Source organism: Phalacrocorax carbo, chromosome 11 (assembly GCF_963921805.1).
Source record: "Phalacrocorax carbo chromosome 11, bPhaCar2.1, whole genome shotgun sequence".
NCBI lineage: Eukaryota > Metazoa > Chordata > Aves > Suliformes > Phalacrocoracidae > Phalacrocorax > Phalacrocorax carbo.
The window spans coordinates 22,936,195-22,951,546 of NC_087523.1; the positions used below are offsets into that span (position 1 = coordinate 22,936,195).

Genomic DNA, 15,352 nt, shown 5'->3' on the forward strand with positions numbered 1-15,352 from the left:
ATATTACAAAGACAATCCAGATAGCTCCTCTGAAAAATCAAAGCGTATTTTGCTTATGTCTGTTGCATGCGTTTGCCTACTGCTCGCTGTAGTTCTTTCAGGTTTTTATCAAGAATGACTGTGAGGTTTGAGTGTTTGTCTTCTGCTTTCTTGTAGCAGCTATTAGGGATGTACAATGGAACGGATGATTTAAGTCTCTAAATAATTTATTTTGTAATCCTGTGGTGTTTGAGACTAGAGATCCAAAAATTCTGTCATGGAGGACGTAGAGAGAAAAAACGTAGATCATGTCTGTTCCTTTTTCCCCTCACGGGAGCTCCCCCTCCCTTCCTTCCTCAGCAGTAGATTTTTCTTTTGATCCAAAGAAACACTCAAACTCTGATCAAGAAGTATTTATTCATCTGCTCCCTTGTTTGTGCTTGCTGGGGCATAAAAGGAGCGAGGTGGATCAAGGGTGATTCATATGGTAAGCAGCTGTAGTACTGAAACAAATCAATCTGCCTATTAAAAGTACTTCAGAGCTTTTGCTTTCTGGCCTTCATGCTACGCATAGTTGCGTTATTTAATCTTCTGAATGATTGGTGATGTTGTAGAGTTTATTGCTCTGAACCTTCTACAAATACAGAAGGGTTTTTTGTATATATGATTTTATATTATGTGTATGCTGATAACCAATTTAGTGATATTTTACTTTATAACTGACCCTTTGGATAAAACAATATTCTTCAAATTATCATTGAAATCAGTTTCCTGTGGACTGCAGGGATTTAATTTCCACTTTCATTTGCCCTGGCTTTCTTTATTAAAAAAAATAAACCTGCCTTCCAGGCTCAGTCATTCTTTAGTCTTGTTTCTAGCTGTCTGTTGGGCCCTGGGACTTCATATTTGTTTCTCCTGTAGGATGAACTTCCATCTCATTCACCACAGGCTACTAGCACGTGTTTGAATGGGAATAAAGTTTTAGTGCAAGTAACTTGCCAGGACGTGAACTGGGAACAAAGATAAACATGTTTGAACGCTGATTTCCAGCTACTTGTGCAATATGTAATCACGGAATGGGGGAGGTTGGAAGGGACCTCTGGATGTCGTCTTGTCCAACCCCCTGCTTGAGCAAGGTCGCCTAGAACCAGGTGGGAGCTGGTCCCACCAGTCCAGTTGTCCTTCCATTAATCTTGAATCTTTTCTCTGAAGCTATACTAAACACTGAAATGCTTCAGGCCACCTTTGGGCCGTTGGCTTTTCATAAATCCATCTCCCGGTCATGGTTGTGTTGTGTGGCAACAGCCAGTTACTTTGGTGTTTTTACCATAGTCAGTTTGATCAGCTTCCTAACAGAGCAGCTGAACCCATTTATTCGTATTGGGAGCTTGACAGAATTTCAAACTGGTGGCGCTGAGGACAAGGTTTTACTTCTGGAACAGATCGTGGTCCCCTGTGAAATTGTTAGCTGACGCAGCGCCCAGATTCTTCCTCAGTAAAAACCTGAGGGGTAGCTTTTAGTGCAGCTATTCCAAATCGCACATACAGACTCCAGCAAGAGCCGGAGTGCTTCCAGCTATGTATTTTTAAAGCATTTTGAAATACACTTGCATTCTTCAAATTGTAATTTTATTACCATTCAGTATGATTTTCAGAGAATGACTTTTTATTGTCTCTACTCAATAAGAGCTAACCTAGACACTATGTGCAAATTCTACTGCCTGCAACAGAGTTGTATTCCAAATGCCACCGTGTTTAAAAATGATTTTTTAATTTTGTGAATATATATTAATATTATGAATATTTGTCTTGGTTTTACGCAACTAGCTAGCTCTTCCTTTTTCCTCCACAACTGATTCTGAAGATCTCTGCCTGCACTGACAGCAGCATGATCTGTGTGTGGGGAGGCTGGGAGATGAGGGGGAGTGTATACCTTCTGTCAGTAAGGTACTAGGTCCTCTATCGTTCAAATTACCTATAGAATTGTTCAGAGTACCTTAAGAAGAACCAAAAACATTTTCCAGCTTCTGGGCATGGATATTCACTGCTTATTTATTCATTTATTTCGTAATAAAATAGTACTGTTTGTTCTCACATAGACTAGCGTGTATGATCCATAAATACGTTTGTAAAATATATCTGTAGCATGTAACAGAATCCTTTAGAATATTCTGTGCAAATTCATATTTTTAGTTGATAGCGCTTTAAGAACATTTACATCCTTCATCTTGACATTTTTAAATAGAACATTTTTTGCCTACAGAAGTAAGTTTACAGCATCATCACAGTATTATAGCTTGTTTAAAAATACATACAGCATTAACGGTAGTTGCAAGCAAGCTATATACTTGAGCAGGGGTTTTATTTGTAATTTTACATGTTTTCTACTTTTTAAAACAAGTACGTGTATTAATATTACATCCATCACTTGGTTAGAAAATATTACTTATGCTACTCACAATAGAGCTGTCACTTTTCTGTGACATAGTATTACAGGCTATGAAAATAGAAACACACCATTGTATGGTTGGTTTAAAAATAATTACAAGCCTAGTTTAAAAAGTGCGTCAGGCTTGCTCTTTCCTTGGTCAGTTAGGTTCCGTAACGCTGGGTGCCCTTAATCCCCTTATGGTTGGAATGCCACTAGCACCTCTCGGCCCTGAACCTCTCGTGGAAGAAATACCGACTTACCACCCGCTAACAAATTTAGGGCCCGGTCCCGCACGCTTTCTGCGGGGAGCTGTGGCTGCCAGCGTGAAGAGGTCTTCGGCTACAGGCTTTCAGGACCAGGCTGCTACTGCTGAGTATCTGTGAATCGGATTCACTTCAGACTCCAGTTGGATTTCGAAATCTTCAGCCGGATGATGAGATCAGTGCAAGCCAACACAGCTCCGCTGAGTTTTATCAGCTGTGTTGGTTTGCGTTCATCAAAACCTGACCTTTTGCCTTCCACGGGCCAGTGGATTTTTGAAAGAGGGCGAGCGACAGGTTTAAATGTACTGTTTTAGTAATACAGTAGAGATTAAAAATACATGATTGCGTTGGTTTTACTTTGCACAAATAAGACTAAATTTATAAATATATATATATATATGTATAATAAAGCTGTAGGAAATCTCCAAACTGCTAACAACTCTTATAAATGAGATAAAACAAGGATATATTTGCTTGGAAATTTCATAGTTGCCATTCTTTTATTAATTTCATTTCCAGGTAATGCAGGAGTATTTCGTGGTGGATCCTTTTTTTATGAAACAAGTCCAGGCGTGCTTTGAAAAATGCTCTTTTCGTGGTCTTTCTGATACTCCTCTTGTGCTTTCTGCAGTTTTTTACCCCTCAGTTTCCACTTGTGAAAACAGTAGGTTACTAGGGATGTCATTATCAAAGAGAAAATAATAATCAGCACTACTATCAGTGCAATAGTGGATGAGAGGGACCCCTCCAGCTGCTCAGTTTCAGCGTCTCTCGTTGTGTTTAGCTTAGCAAAGTTTTCATAGTCTGTCGAGGCCAAAAGTGCGGGTACAGGAACTTCTTTGAACTTGGGCCTCATTGGGATTCAGTAGCTGTTCTCACTCGGTCAAAATTTCGGCAGAAGCAAGGACTACGCTTCCCTTGTCACCTGTGTCATCCGTGAGGGAGTTTTCTCCTCGGGTTCTGCAGGCATAGATGAGGCCCCGACGCTTTGTTTGTTTATGAAGCCAGGGAGCACAGGAATAACCGCGTGTGTCACAAAGCTTAGAGCACAGGTCATCTATATCTGAGGTGGTGTGAGTCAGAAACGCGTGTGCGCTCTTGTCTTTAGCAAGGGCCGGGGGAAAGCTGCCGAGCTGACTGCCAGGTTGTGATTCTTTGTTTTCTTGAACGGATAATTGAAGAAAATCGAATCAATTTTCCAGTAACGTTGTGATGGCAGGGCTTATCCTCAGGCTTAGAAGCAAAACAAGCACTGCAACAAGTGTAGTTTATATCTTATGAATTTGTTCAGTGAGAGGTTTTTTTTTTCTTCCCCCGAATATTCCCAAAAGAGGGTGAAATCAAAGGCATATTTTTTTAACGGAGGGCTAGGCTTGGTTTTGCTAACGTCACAGGCATTAACAAAATCAGCTACAAAACAGGAGCTCTCATGTTAGCGAAGGGTTTTTATTTTCCCTTCTTCTTTGATACTTGCTCTCAGACTTGGCTTGTCTGGAGAGGATTTTGATTTGGGCCTTTTCTCCTCGTTATGCTGGAGTTTAGGAGATGTCCTCACTGATTGCAAATCTGGAATCTGGCAAAATGACCTGGGTGAAAAATGACACAGGATTATTTAAGAGGTGAGCTCCCCTGGAGGCAGCGAGCTGTAATCTAGAATTTAAAAACCCTACTCTTTGAAATTCTACCAGAATTATGAAATACATTTAGGTCATTTGGCTTTGATACAGGCTGTGTGCGACGAATTCTGAAAAATAGACTTCTCTGAGCAGCTCTGAAGTGAAAAGCTGGGCTGGGCAAGGTGAAGAGCTGGGCTGCCCTCCCCCTTCCCTCCCCTGTTCCAAATCTCATCTTCGAGTTCAATCTGATGAGGAACAAGGCTGGTCTGCTCTTACTGATTTCTGCTTCCACTCAGGACAGTAGGGTTTGGCCCCAGGATATTTTACTTTGAGGAGCTGTGGGCACTTTCAGAGCTATTTATTTCAAATAACAGATTGTTCTAAACCCCCTCCACCCTACTCCCAAATGCTTTGAGGCCAAAATTAGGTTTCAGAGATCTTGCAGCATAACTGCTTGTTCGGAGATGCTCTGTTTGATAGGATGCAACCGTAATTCATCCTCTTTGTAGAAATCTGTGGTTCATCCCACTCAGGCTAGCAGAGAACTGAGGGTCTCTCTTACTAATTAACAGCACGTTCTTGTTTGTAATAAGGACTGTTTACTATAGATTAGCATTCTGTTGATGTTAAAAGATGTAAATGAGCAGTTCTTGCCAGTTTGGAACAATATGTTCACGTAGTCAAAAATAAATGCTGATTTTAAAGAAAGTTTAAAAGCTGGATTTTACTGTAGTTTAGGACAAAAAGAAAAGTGTTTGTGAAGCTGATTGAAAGTTCATTTCACATAAGGGAACAAGTGCAACATACCGCATCTTTGATGAATGTCTACGCATTGCACTACTGGCAAGTCGTATATCAGGAGGTTATGACCGTAGAATATTTTAGTGCTACTTGGCTATGTATTCAAGATCTTTCTCAAGTAGCCTAAAGAAAGGAACTGCAATAAAAGAACTTAAGAAACTGAGAAATGCCCTTCTGATTTATGGAGTAGCTACGTGTCCACCACCCACATGAAAGTCCAGGAGGGTGGAATGTCTCAGCACTAATGAAAATTAGATCTTGTCATACTTGCCTGAACCTGTATCTCATCTCATCTGTATCCACAGCTATCAGATTCCTATGGGGAATATAAAATATAAAAGATATAAAATCATTAGGCATCTGGTACTGTACGGTACTGTTCCAAGGAGGTGAGTGGATGTTATTTGTAACTCCATTTCACCATCAGTTCAGGTGTGTGTATTTTCAAAAACAAAATGGGGATACTTTTAAAAACCTGAAGTCTGCAAAGTACTGCTTGTGCTTCAGCTGCATCTGGGGAGAAGGGGACTGCTTTCGTGGACAAATCCCTGCCCTTCAAAACTATGTCTGACGAGTCTGGCCGTGGCTCTGCTGCAGACTCTCGAGTGACCATGACCAAACCGCTCCGTGTCTGCGGGTAGTACAGCAATGCTACCACCACTTACTAGTCTGCCTTGCTTTTAAGCTTCCTGTGAGGGCAAAGAATGCTGCTGCTTGTTGCTTGTGGTGAGCCAGGTCGGCAAGCAAAGGGTGCAGGGTGATGTGGGTGAGAGAAACCTCAAAAATTTCAGAACGTGGCTGGAGGGGGTCCACCTCAAGTGTCTGCACAGAAATAAGCAAGTGACAGGAAGAAAGCTCTGTGGGAGAAGCTCTTGCTTTTTCCTGGGAATCAACATGACTGGGTGTCGATCTGAAGTGCCTGTACATTAACGCACAGAGTGTGGAGAAGAAACAAGGGGAGGAATTAGAGGCCTTCATGAAGCTGCAAGGTGATGATCTCACTGGGATCACAGACATGGCTCACACAACCAGAGTGCTGCCGTGGAAGCTCGGGAGAGCAGACCTTGGCCTTTTCAGAGACCTACTCGGAAGACTCTCCTCTAGGACACTCTTGGAGAGAAGAGGGCTCCAGGAGATCTGGGTGATTTCCAAGGGTCACCTCCTCTGAACTCAGGAACAGTCGATCCCAATGTGTTGGAGATCAAGTGATGGTGGCAGGAGGTCTGCATGGGTGAACAAGCTGCTCCTGGCAAAACTCAAACATAAAAAGGAAGTACACAGGATGTAGAAGCAGGGACAGCTGACCCAGGAGGAATAGAGTGACACAGTCTGAGCATGCAGGGATAAGGTCAGGAAACTCAAGGGCCATTGGGAGATGAGTCTTGCAAGGAACATAAATGCAACCTACAGATGATCTGCAGCAAAAGGAAGGCTAGGGCAAATGTGGAGCTGAATGGGGCACGTGACATGATGACCAAGGGCATGGAAGAAGCCAAAGTGCTCAATTCCTTCTTTGCTTCAGTCTTTACTGGTCATATTTGCCATCAGCCTCCCAGCCCCCTAAAACCAGTAGGACTTCCCCTTGATAAGAGGGTGTCAAGTTAGGGAACGCTTAAAGAAACTACTGAACATTCACAAAGAGATGGGAGCTGTTGGGATACACCCATGAAGTGCTGAGGAGGCTGGACAGTGTCATTTCAAGGGTGTTCTCAATAAGTTTTTAAAGGTCATGGTGACCTGTCGGAGGTTTCAGAGGACTGGAAGCAAGTATATTTCATTCCTATCTTCAAGAAGGGCAAGGAGGAGGATCTGGTCAGCATTGCTTTGGTCCCTTGGGAAGGTAACACAGCAAGTCTTTGTGGAAACCATTTCCAAACGTATTAAGGACAAGGACGTAATTGGGTGTAGTCAGGATGGATTTATGAGAGGAAAATAATCTTGACCAACCTGATAGCTTTCTACAGTGAAATGATTAGCCTGATGGATGAAGGAGAGCAGTGGATGTTGTTTATCTTGACTGTGGTGAGGCTTTTTACACTGTCTCCCAGACCATTTTGTAGACAAACTGACGGAACATGGACTGGATAAATGGACAGTGAGGTGGATTTAAAACTGGCTGAGCTGCTGGTCTCAAAGGGTTGAGGTCAGCTGCACAAAGTCCACTTGGAGGCAAGTCACTAGTGGAGTGCCCTGGGGGTTGATCTTGGGGTCAGGGCTGTTCAGTATCGTCGTTGATGACTTAGGTGATGAGATAGAGTGCACGCTCGGCCTGTTTGCAAATGGTACAAAACTAGAAGGAGTGGCTGATAAACCAGATCGTTGTGCTGCCATTCAGAAGGGCCTCAACAGGCTGGAGAAGCGGCCAGAGAGGAGCCTGTGAAGTTCCAACAAGGGGATACGCAAATACCTGCCCCCGGAGAGGAAGAGCCTCGTGCACAAGTACATGCCAGGGCCAGCTGGCTGGAGGGCAGCTTTGCAGAACGGGACCTGGGAGCCCAGCTGAACGTGAGCCAGCATCGTGCTCTTGTTGCAAAGCCCGCTGGCATCCTCGCCTGCGTTAGTGTTGTCAGCAAGTTGAGGGAAGTGGTTATTCACCTCTACTCAGCGCTGGCGAGACCACAGCAGTAGCAGAGGTAAATGCCTTAGCGTGAGCTACTGAGAGTTCAGCTTTTGAGAAGGAGTTGGCCCTCTGGTACTCTGCTTAAACCTTGAGAAGTCTCTTCACGGGATCTGTACTCGTTGGTTCAGTACACACACAGCGTGCACGTTCCAAGTTGGGTCAGGTTCCATCTACTGAAGTTTCAATGTCAACACATTCTCATGAGGAAACTTTTCATTAAAAAAACCCAGATATTCTTCACTGTCCCTGCTCTAATTCAAACAGTAGAGGATAAATTATTCTTACATTGTTTTGTTGTTTTTGTGTGAGTCATAAGTCTTCCGTGTATTTTGTCTGAGCATTATGAACGTGCAAACTAATATCTCAGGACTGTGCCTATTCAGTTCCCATTAACATTCAACAAAATATATTAGAAAGGTTCAGGTATTTAGAAAAATAATTTGATTTTTTTTTTGTCTGGAAATACAATTTCTTGGAAGGCACTTCTCATGAAAGCATATTAGAATATCTGTAGGCTGAATACATTTCTAAAGCTTTTAATGAGATAGTAATGCTTTAGTTTGATACTTACATAAGCGTAGACTATTGATGGAGTACATATCCTTGCCTAGGGATGGACTTTGCTACCGTGGCTCATGTTTTCATATCTTTCTGTTTTAGCAAGCTAGTGTTTAAAGTAAAGTACAATCCAGCGTAAGATGGGGAGGAGAAAATCTGCTCCTTGTTTTGGAACATCCTTGGGCCAGGCATTGTCTTTCCTTTTGTTCTTCAGGCTTGACCCCTGCGCCTCTGAGTACTCCAACAAAGTAGAGACAAATATCCTTTTCAGGTTTTGTGCAGGTTTTGAGGGTGGAAAGTAAGAGCAGGTTGGATGCAATTCATATGAGAGGAACAAAGGAAATTACAGTAACAAAAAAATCAGTGTCTCAAATATTAATTCAGGTTATTGGCATCTGTCAGATACTGAATTACTGAAAAGGGACAATATTGATGAACAGCTTTTTGATTTCACTTGAGACTCCTCCCTTTTTATAAGGGCAAAAGTTGCCTCTGTTTGCTAGTGACTGGTAATAATGACGTTATCAGTGTTATCTTAGAGACTAATGATGATTTGTATTGAATCCTTAAAAAAAAAAGTCAGAATGCTGGATGGGAGCCCAGACTTGTATGAAGTTTTAATTGTCTATGGTTTGGGGTTTTTTATTGTTAGGATAACTGTTTTCTGATTCTGTGTTTCAGGTAAAGGAAGGACCGAGTTTGGTGAATGTCTGAAATCTTCAGCTTCATTGGAAGGATAAAGGCCAGAAATTATACGTGAGCTACTGCAGTTTTGTTGTTCCAATACGTACCCAACCCTTAGGCTAACTCAAACTTCCTTTGACTTCCTGATGACATTGATTGAGTAAGAATGGTTCACAGGGGCACGTAAACCAGCAGCAGGTGAGAAAAATGTATAATACTGTTCTCAAATGAACACAAAAAAGTCTTTACAGAGAAAAGACGACTGGCCTGAAACTATAAACCTGCTCCCTGTGAATTAATGTAAAAGATCCCTTTGCTTTCAGTAGTAGGAGAATCTTTGGTTTCTGTCTGTGCGTGTGTCTCGTGTACTCATCCATCCATACACTGTGCATTTTAAAATATTGAATTACTTCTAGAGTTTATTTAATCTTAAATATATATTGGCTTTTTAATGTTTCAGGCTTGCTTGCTTTCTGCCTTCAGCTCGCTTGTGAATTTCCCTGCTGCCTTTCAAATTGTCTCGTCCTTTTTTATTGCATTACGGAAGAATGTGCCTCCTTTCTCTAAATTTGCATCTTTTTGATGTAAAAACACTTGTATGAAGCGTGTCCATCATGTTGTAAACCTGATACATAAATGATTCTTTTCTCCTCCTCCAGAGCTAGTGTAGCAAGGTGTTTGCTAATACACTTGTGTGCAAAATTGCAGATGAAAGCCAGAGTGGGAGCGAGAGCAAATGAAAGCGGGGACCAGGAGGAGGGAGGGAAAGGAGGAAGGAATGGGAGAAGGAGAGAAGGTAGGAAAGCCCTCAAAAAGCACATAGTGAGTTGTTTTTTAGCCTTGTTACTTATTTTTTACTGCATCTTCTGTAACCTCGTGTAAGAACAAAGGGCCAGATTTTAGGAGCGTTTTAAATATATACATAAGACCACCCTTGCCATTCTCAAAATGCACGTACGTACTAGTACACACCTGTCTTTAGCTTTGGATGCTTAAAATACTTCTGGAAATCTTAAGTTTTCAAGACTACAAAGTGCTGATCAGCTCTCAGCTGAGAGCCAGTTAGGCTTCGCACTTTCCGGTAGATTCTGTGTGCTTTGGGGGTTTGGGCTTAAATAATAACATCAGGCTGTTACAGAAGGATGCTTTAGGCGTGTTTGTAGTGTCATCGGGTTTGCAGGTGTTAAACACCTTAGATTTATCTGAGAAGTCCGAAAATCAAACAACCTCTTTATGCCTTTGTCTTCCGTGATGTTAATCTCCAAACAAAATAGAAAAAATGTTCTGTATTCATCCTGTATTCATTCTGTAGTCATCCTTAGAAATGTAATTTGCATAAAACCCCTGCGGTTACATCCAGTGACATACCTGGCAACTTAGATAAAGATTTACGCAAGTCAATTAATCTTTTAATTAAGTGTATAAAATTCTAGCCCTAGTCTCTCAGAATGCTTTATACTATTTTTATCCTAGTGAGCAAGAAAACTCTGCTTTTAGCAGTTGCTCAGCCTGTTCTGTCTTCATTAGACTTGAGGTTTTCTCCTCCCTTATGCAAGAGGAGGAGAAGACTGCGAGTTTTGGAAGCACTGGTAATAACTCATTCCAGCATCGGTCCGATCCATAAGCCAACGGAAAGTTCAGTCTTGTTCCTATAAAAGGAGCAGTATCTAGCGGGATCCTGAGTCTCCTTAAAGCTGCTATGGGCTTGGATGACTCGGAGGGACAGTCTGTGTATGACAAAAGCACGTCATTTGAGAGCAGAACCTGGTACCATCTTACCTCTGCACTGAGGGACGCGGAGCAGAACAGCTTCCGTTGATTCGGATGGAAGTTGCAGGCTGCGCGACTGCTCGGGACATCTGCTTTTATGTTCCAGAAGAACTCGTGTGGGCAGGTGTCTGTGCTTAGCGGGGACCATAAATGTAACGTACTGTTTTCCTGGGCATTTAGTTGATAGAGAACCCATATGGAGATAATTCTGGGGGTTAAGGGTTTAATTTTAATTAAGTAATCCCCGAAGCATAGAGCCATGGAAGTGACAGACCTGTTGTGTTGTAGATTTAGACTCTCTCTGAAATTGATATTCATCCCACTGATTTTATTGGTGACTTCTCATGATAGTATAACATGTTCCTTTGGTATAATTTGGTAAATTTGCTATAACTGCGGCTTGATAAACACCGGCAGCTTTTTAGGTGTGATTACAGCCTTCTTGTAGCTGCATGTTTTGGCAAATGCTACTTTTTGTCTGTACAAAGTCCAAATCCTTATGGAAGTTGCTGGTGCCCGTTACCAGGAACAAACTGCATGTAAGTCATGTTATGGACTGAGTGCCTGGCGAATTCCCTCCTGCCTGTGATACATATTTTACCCTTCTTGTCTATATAGTGGTGTGAAGAACGTTTATCATCCTGATCAATGAAATCCTTGTATGACATTTTTAGGGTGGCTTTGAAACTCTATGTTAAATGCTCCCCGTAGGTGTGCTGACTGAGGCTTAGGCGTGCTGTAATAAAACGTGTTAGGAAGAGACACAGAGTCTTCTTCCTTTCATGTGCTCGTATTTGGGGAAAGGTTTGCATTTTTTTTTCCCCTTTTCAACTTGGAAAACAGTGCTGTTCTCTGAGCAGTTGAACAGATCTGTTCCTTCAAGATGTTCACTTCAAAATAGGCTTCACTGCATTTTTAAAACTATGTTGAGATTGTTTTTTCTCAAAACAGCACACAACATTCCTCTTTTTGGAGGGTGGATTTTCCTGATAAGCCGTTCTTCGTTTTTCCTACTAAAGGAACAATCTTATACATCATCAGCTAAAAAATGTACCCCATAAAATGTGGGTTCTTTTTTCCCTTTGAAATGATGTTTCACAGTTAACTTCGCTAATTTCACATTCAAGTTCATTTCTTTTGCACAACATTCTATGCTGTTCTTCCCACACGCCTTTCAAAATCAGGGACAATTACATCCTGTGATTACAGAGGCAGCCTGTGAATTTTTCTGTTAGTCTATATTTTAAATGTTATTCTGTGATAACACAAATCCTGGAGTGCAAACAACTCCCTAGCCGACAGTGATGCTTAAACTTGCTCAGTGATTTTTCCCATTTGCCTGTTTCTAGGATTGGTTTGTCCTAATGCTCTGTGTTACGTGTTTTTTGGAGCAAGAACAAGTACTTACCAGTCCAGGTACCAGTGGATGTTTGATTGTTCTCTTGAGTTATAGGATAAACGAAAACTGAAAGCTGTTTAGAGCTCAATTCAAATGAACAAAACCAAAACCTAAGGACCTTCATAAAATCAGATCTTAAGACAATCAGTGGCCTTTTCATTAAATTCTCGTTTTCTTTGCAGGTGAAGGAGGGTTCTGATTCTTGGCTAATTGGTTGTGAAAGGGTGAACAAATGAGATCTGCTTTTGTATCCCCCTCCCTTTTTTAATCTCTCCTTTCTTCTCCTTCCCTACCGCTAGCAAGGAAGGTAATTATGGATGGGACGCTTTGCAGCCTTTCTGTCGGATCTAAAATCTGCCAAGACTGAAACTCCCGCAGGGATAACATTTTTTTTTTTTTAAATGTGCCGAAGAGCAGACGATTGTTTGAACATTCAAGTATTTATCCAACTCATTTAAGAAGAAAACGCTTCTCCTTCCAGCCAGTGTGCCTGTTCTTCATGAATAGTTACAGTCTAGGACTACAATACATTGAATACTCAGGGAATTTCACCTTTTAAGTTGTGCAAGAAAAATAATAAGTTAAAGGGTGGGAGGGGGCTGAGAGGGGGAGTGATGGATGTCATTTGAGATGCAGCTACTTTGTGCCTGTACATTTCTGGAAGAAGATCACATGTCTTTCACCACAGCATGGGCTGGGGACAATCTCTGTCTAATTTGAGAGTTCTAGGTAAGCAGCAAGCACCCTTCCTTCCCCCTCACTGCCCTCCTCTCCCAGTCTTAAAGCCCAGGTGGCTTGTCTCTGGCGTGGGTAGAACTGGTGTGCAGTAAGCTGGTCCCGGCACTGAGGCTAAAGGAGTAGGCAAGGGGGGAGAAGGGAGTAAAGACTCTTTTTAAGCATTCAGTGGTTATTGGTTGGCATTGACTTAACTGTTAGCTCCACATCACATTCCGAATGGGAAAAGTTATGTGAAATGCATTGGAGATCAGGTAACGTGTTAGAGATCAGCGGGTTACACGGCAGGTGCCTGTGCACCGCTTCGGCCGTGGGTGGCAGGGGATGAGGGGCATGTCACGTTACCCCCTCTGCGGGTTGGGGGGTTCAGCCTTCGTGCCTAGGTAGCAAGATGTGCCGACCAGGTGCATGCACAGGGCGGGGAGGAGGGGGTGTGCTACTTCTGTGGGTGAGCAAAGGGGGCAAGTAACACGGGTAACTGAGGGGGAGGCTTATATGCGTGTGGGGAAGTGGGTGCAGGATAAATGGGAAGGGGTGAGGGGTCCCTAGGGCCCCGGAGGGGATGGAGAGGAAGATGCACATCGCGTGAGAGGAGGAGGGTGTGTTTGTAGGCGTGTCAGGCGCACCTTTGTGCTATGAGGGAGGACGTAACGTAAGTCTTTTGAAGGGTGGGTGCGTGGTGATTGTATGCGTGGAAAGCTGCTGGTACCCAGGGGAGGGTGGTCACACCTCTGACCAGAGCTGGACAGGCCCAGCGGGGGCCACAAATGGCCCTGGACTGGGCTGGGGAGCAGCGGGGTGAGCAGCGCAGCCCTGGATGCCGCTCTGCTCCGTGCTGTGCCGTGCCAGTCCCGCACGCTGGTACCGCGCTGCCCGGTGCAGCGCCGTGCCGTGCCAGCCTGCCTGCTGGTCCACGCTGTGCGGTGCCATGCCGTGCCAGCCTTGCGTGCGGGGTGCCAGCTCCGCACGCCGGGTGCCAGCCGTGCCGTGCCAGCCCCCTGCGCCGCACCGTGCCGTGCCCGCGGCTGGGAGGCTGCGGAGGGCTGGAGCGGGATGCAGCGGGATGCAGCGGGAGCATCCCTCCGAGCTGCACCGGCGAGGCACCCGCCTGCCCAGCCGGACAAACCGCACGGCTGCAGCAGGCGGTTCCCGATGCTTGGGCTCTTCGCCGCTGCGCTCTGCGCCCCGCGCCAGGAAAACAAGCTTTGTCGGGAAATCAGCTCATTAGGTAGATTCCCTCTGAAAGGGGCACACCTGCCCTTCGCATAACGGGCAAGCAAAGGAGACTTTTGACTGTGTGCATTAAAAAATTTGCCACCGCTGCCCCCTCCCTCCTCCACTTTCTAATGAGCCTCCGGTTCCGCACAAAGGATCCATCATAGCCATGCAGTACTCACCTTCTCCGGCCACATCTTCCTCCGCTCGCTGGGCTACTTTCAAAAGGGGGGAGTGATCAGGGGGTGGCAAGGCTGGGAGCCCGTGCTGAAGCCTGACCATGGAGGTAGCCTGAGACCTTGCTAACTGGCCAGTCTCGCCCCCCCGGTCTTTAAAACCGAGAGGCAGATAGTGCTGAACAGGCGCGTTATTTGTGCTGCAGATGCGGGGAGGGTGGAATAGCTCCACACACCCGCTACCTCAGCAGCACTCACTGATCCCAGCCAAATTTTTCAACTTTATTTAGGGGGAAGAACAGATCACATGGGGAGCTTCACGAAACTGGGAGGAGCGTATTAGTGCAGAATCAGGTCACTAACATAAAAACCCAGGAGTTAGTCACAGACACAAAGATTAATAGTGTTAGCATAATCCAGGCATAAAAAGCAGGCTGAGACAAAGACAAGGGATGCTTGTGGGAATTAAATGCTCCTGTTTTCTTCCCTTATCTGTATCATTAAGCACGGTAATTTCTTGCTTCTTTTATCAGGTGAGTTTTCCTAATTGAGTAAGAAATAGAATAGAATGTAAAAGAAATGGTTTCAGCTTGCAAGTGCTTTTGAACACATTCTTCTTGGCTGTCAGTCTAGCTTTTCTACAGGCTTTTTGGTTTTTACGTTCCTGAAATGCTGTCTCTGTCCTGCTGTGTGGTATCGATTCATTCCCAGAGAAATAGATGCTACAGACCCATTCCAAAACATACACATGCCCACATAAAATAGGCTAGGTTGAATAATTGCCTCTGACTCCATCTCTTGCTCAGACAAAGGCAAGAAGGCTGCTGGCTGATCCCTTATTGTCCCACTGGCTGAGAAAGCATGGTGGAACTGAGTTTCTACAGTGCCTTTTTCTGATCTCTGTCTTCCATTCGTTAACATATTGCAAAGCTCCCAGCAGGAGCACAGGTAATACAAAAGCTGTCCCCGAGTGCCGAAGAGCTGACTGCTGCCAGGACCACAGCGTGATTCTCATGGCTTCTAATATCTTTGTTTATTTAATCAACTGCACAGTCAAAAAAAAAAAAAAAAGTGATGGATTTAGGTTATTTAGAGACCAAAACTC

At 43.8% G+C, this 15,352-nt stretch overlaps 1 protein-coding gene and 1 long non-coding RNA gene across 2 annotated transcripts in view; one reads left to right on the forward strand and one right to left on the reverse strand.

The window, feature by feature from the left end:
* The window catches only part of C11H8orf48 (chromosome 11 C8orf48 homolog), a 27,937-nt gene extending 18,325 nt beyond the window's left edge, over positions 1–9,612 (forward strand). The window contains 1 exon segment of the mRNA XM_064463436.1: positions 8,950–9,612. Within this exon segment, the coding sequence (XP_064319506.1) occupies positions 8,950–9,008 (59 nt within the window). The 3' untranslated portion in view covers positions 9,009–9,612.
* On the reverse strand, positions 2,005–14,505 carry LOC135315393 (uncharacterized). The gene is made up of 3 exons (XR_010374858.1): positions 14,254–14,505; positions 5,362–5,406; positions 2,005–4,259 (listed from the first exon to the last, which is right to left on the reverse strand). It is a non-coding gene; the product is annotated as an uncharacterized LOC135315393 (long non-coding RNA).
* Between the last annotated feature and the right edge of the window lie 847 nt (positions 14,506–15,352).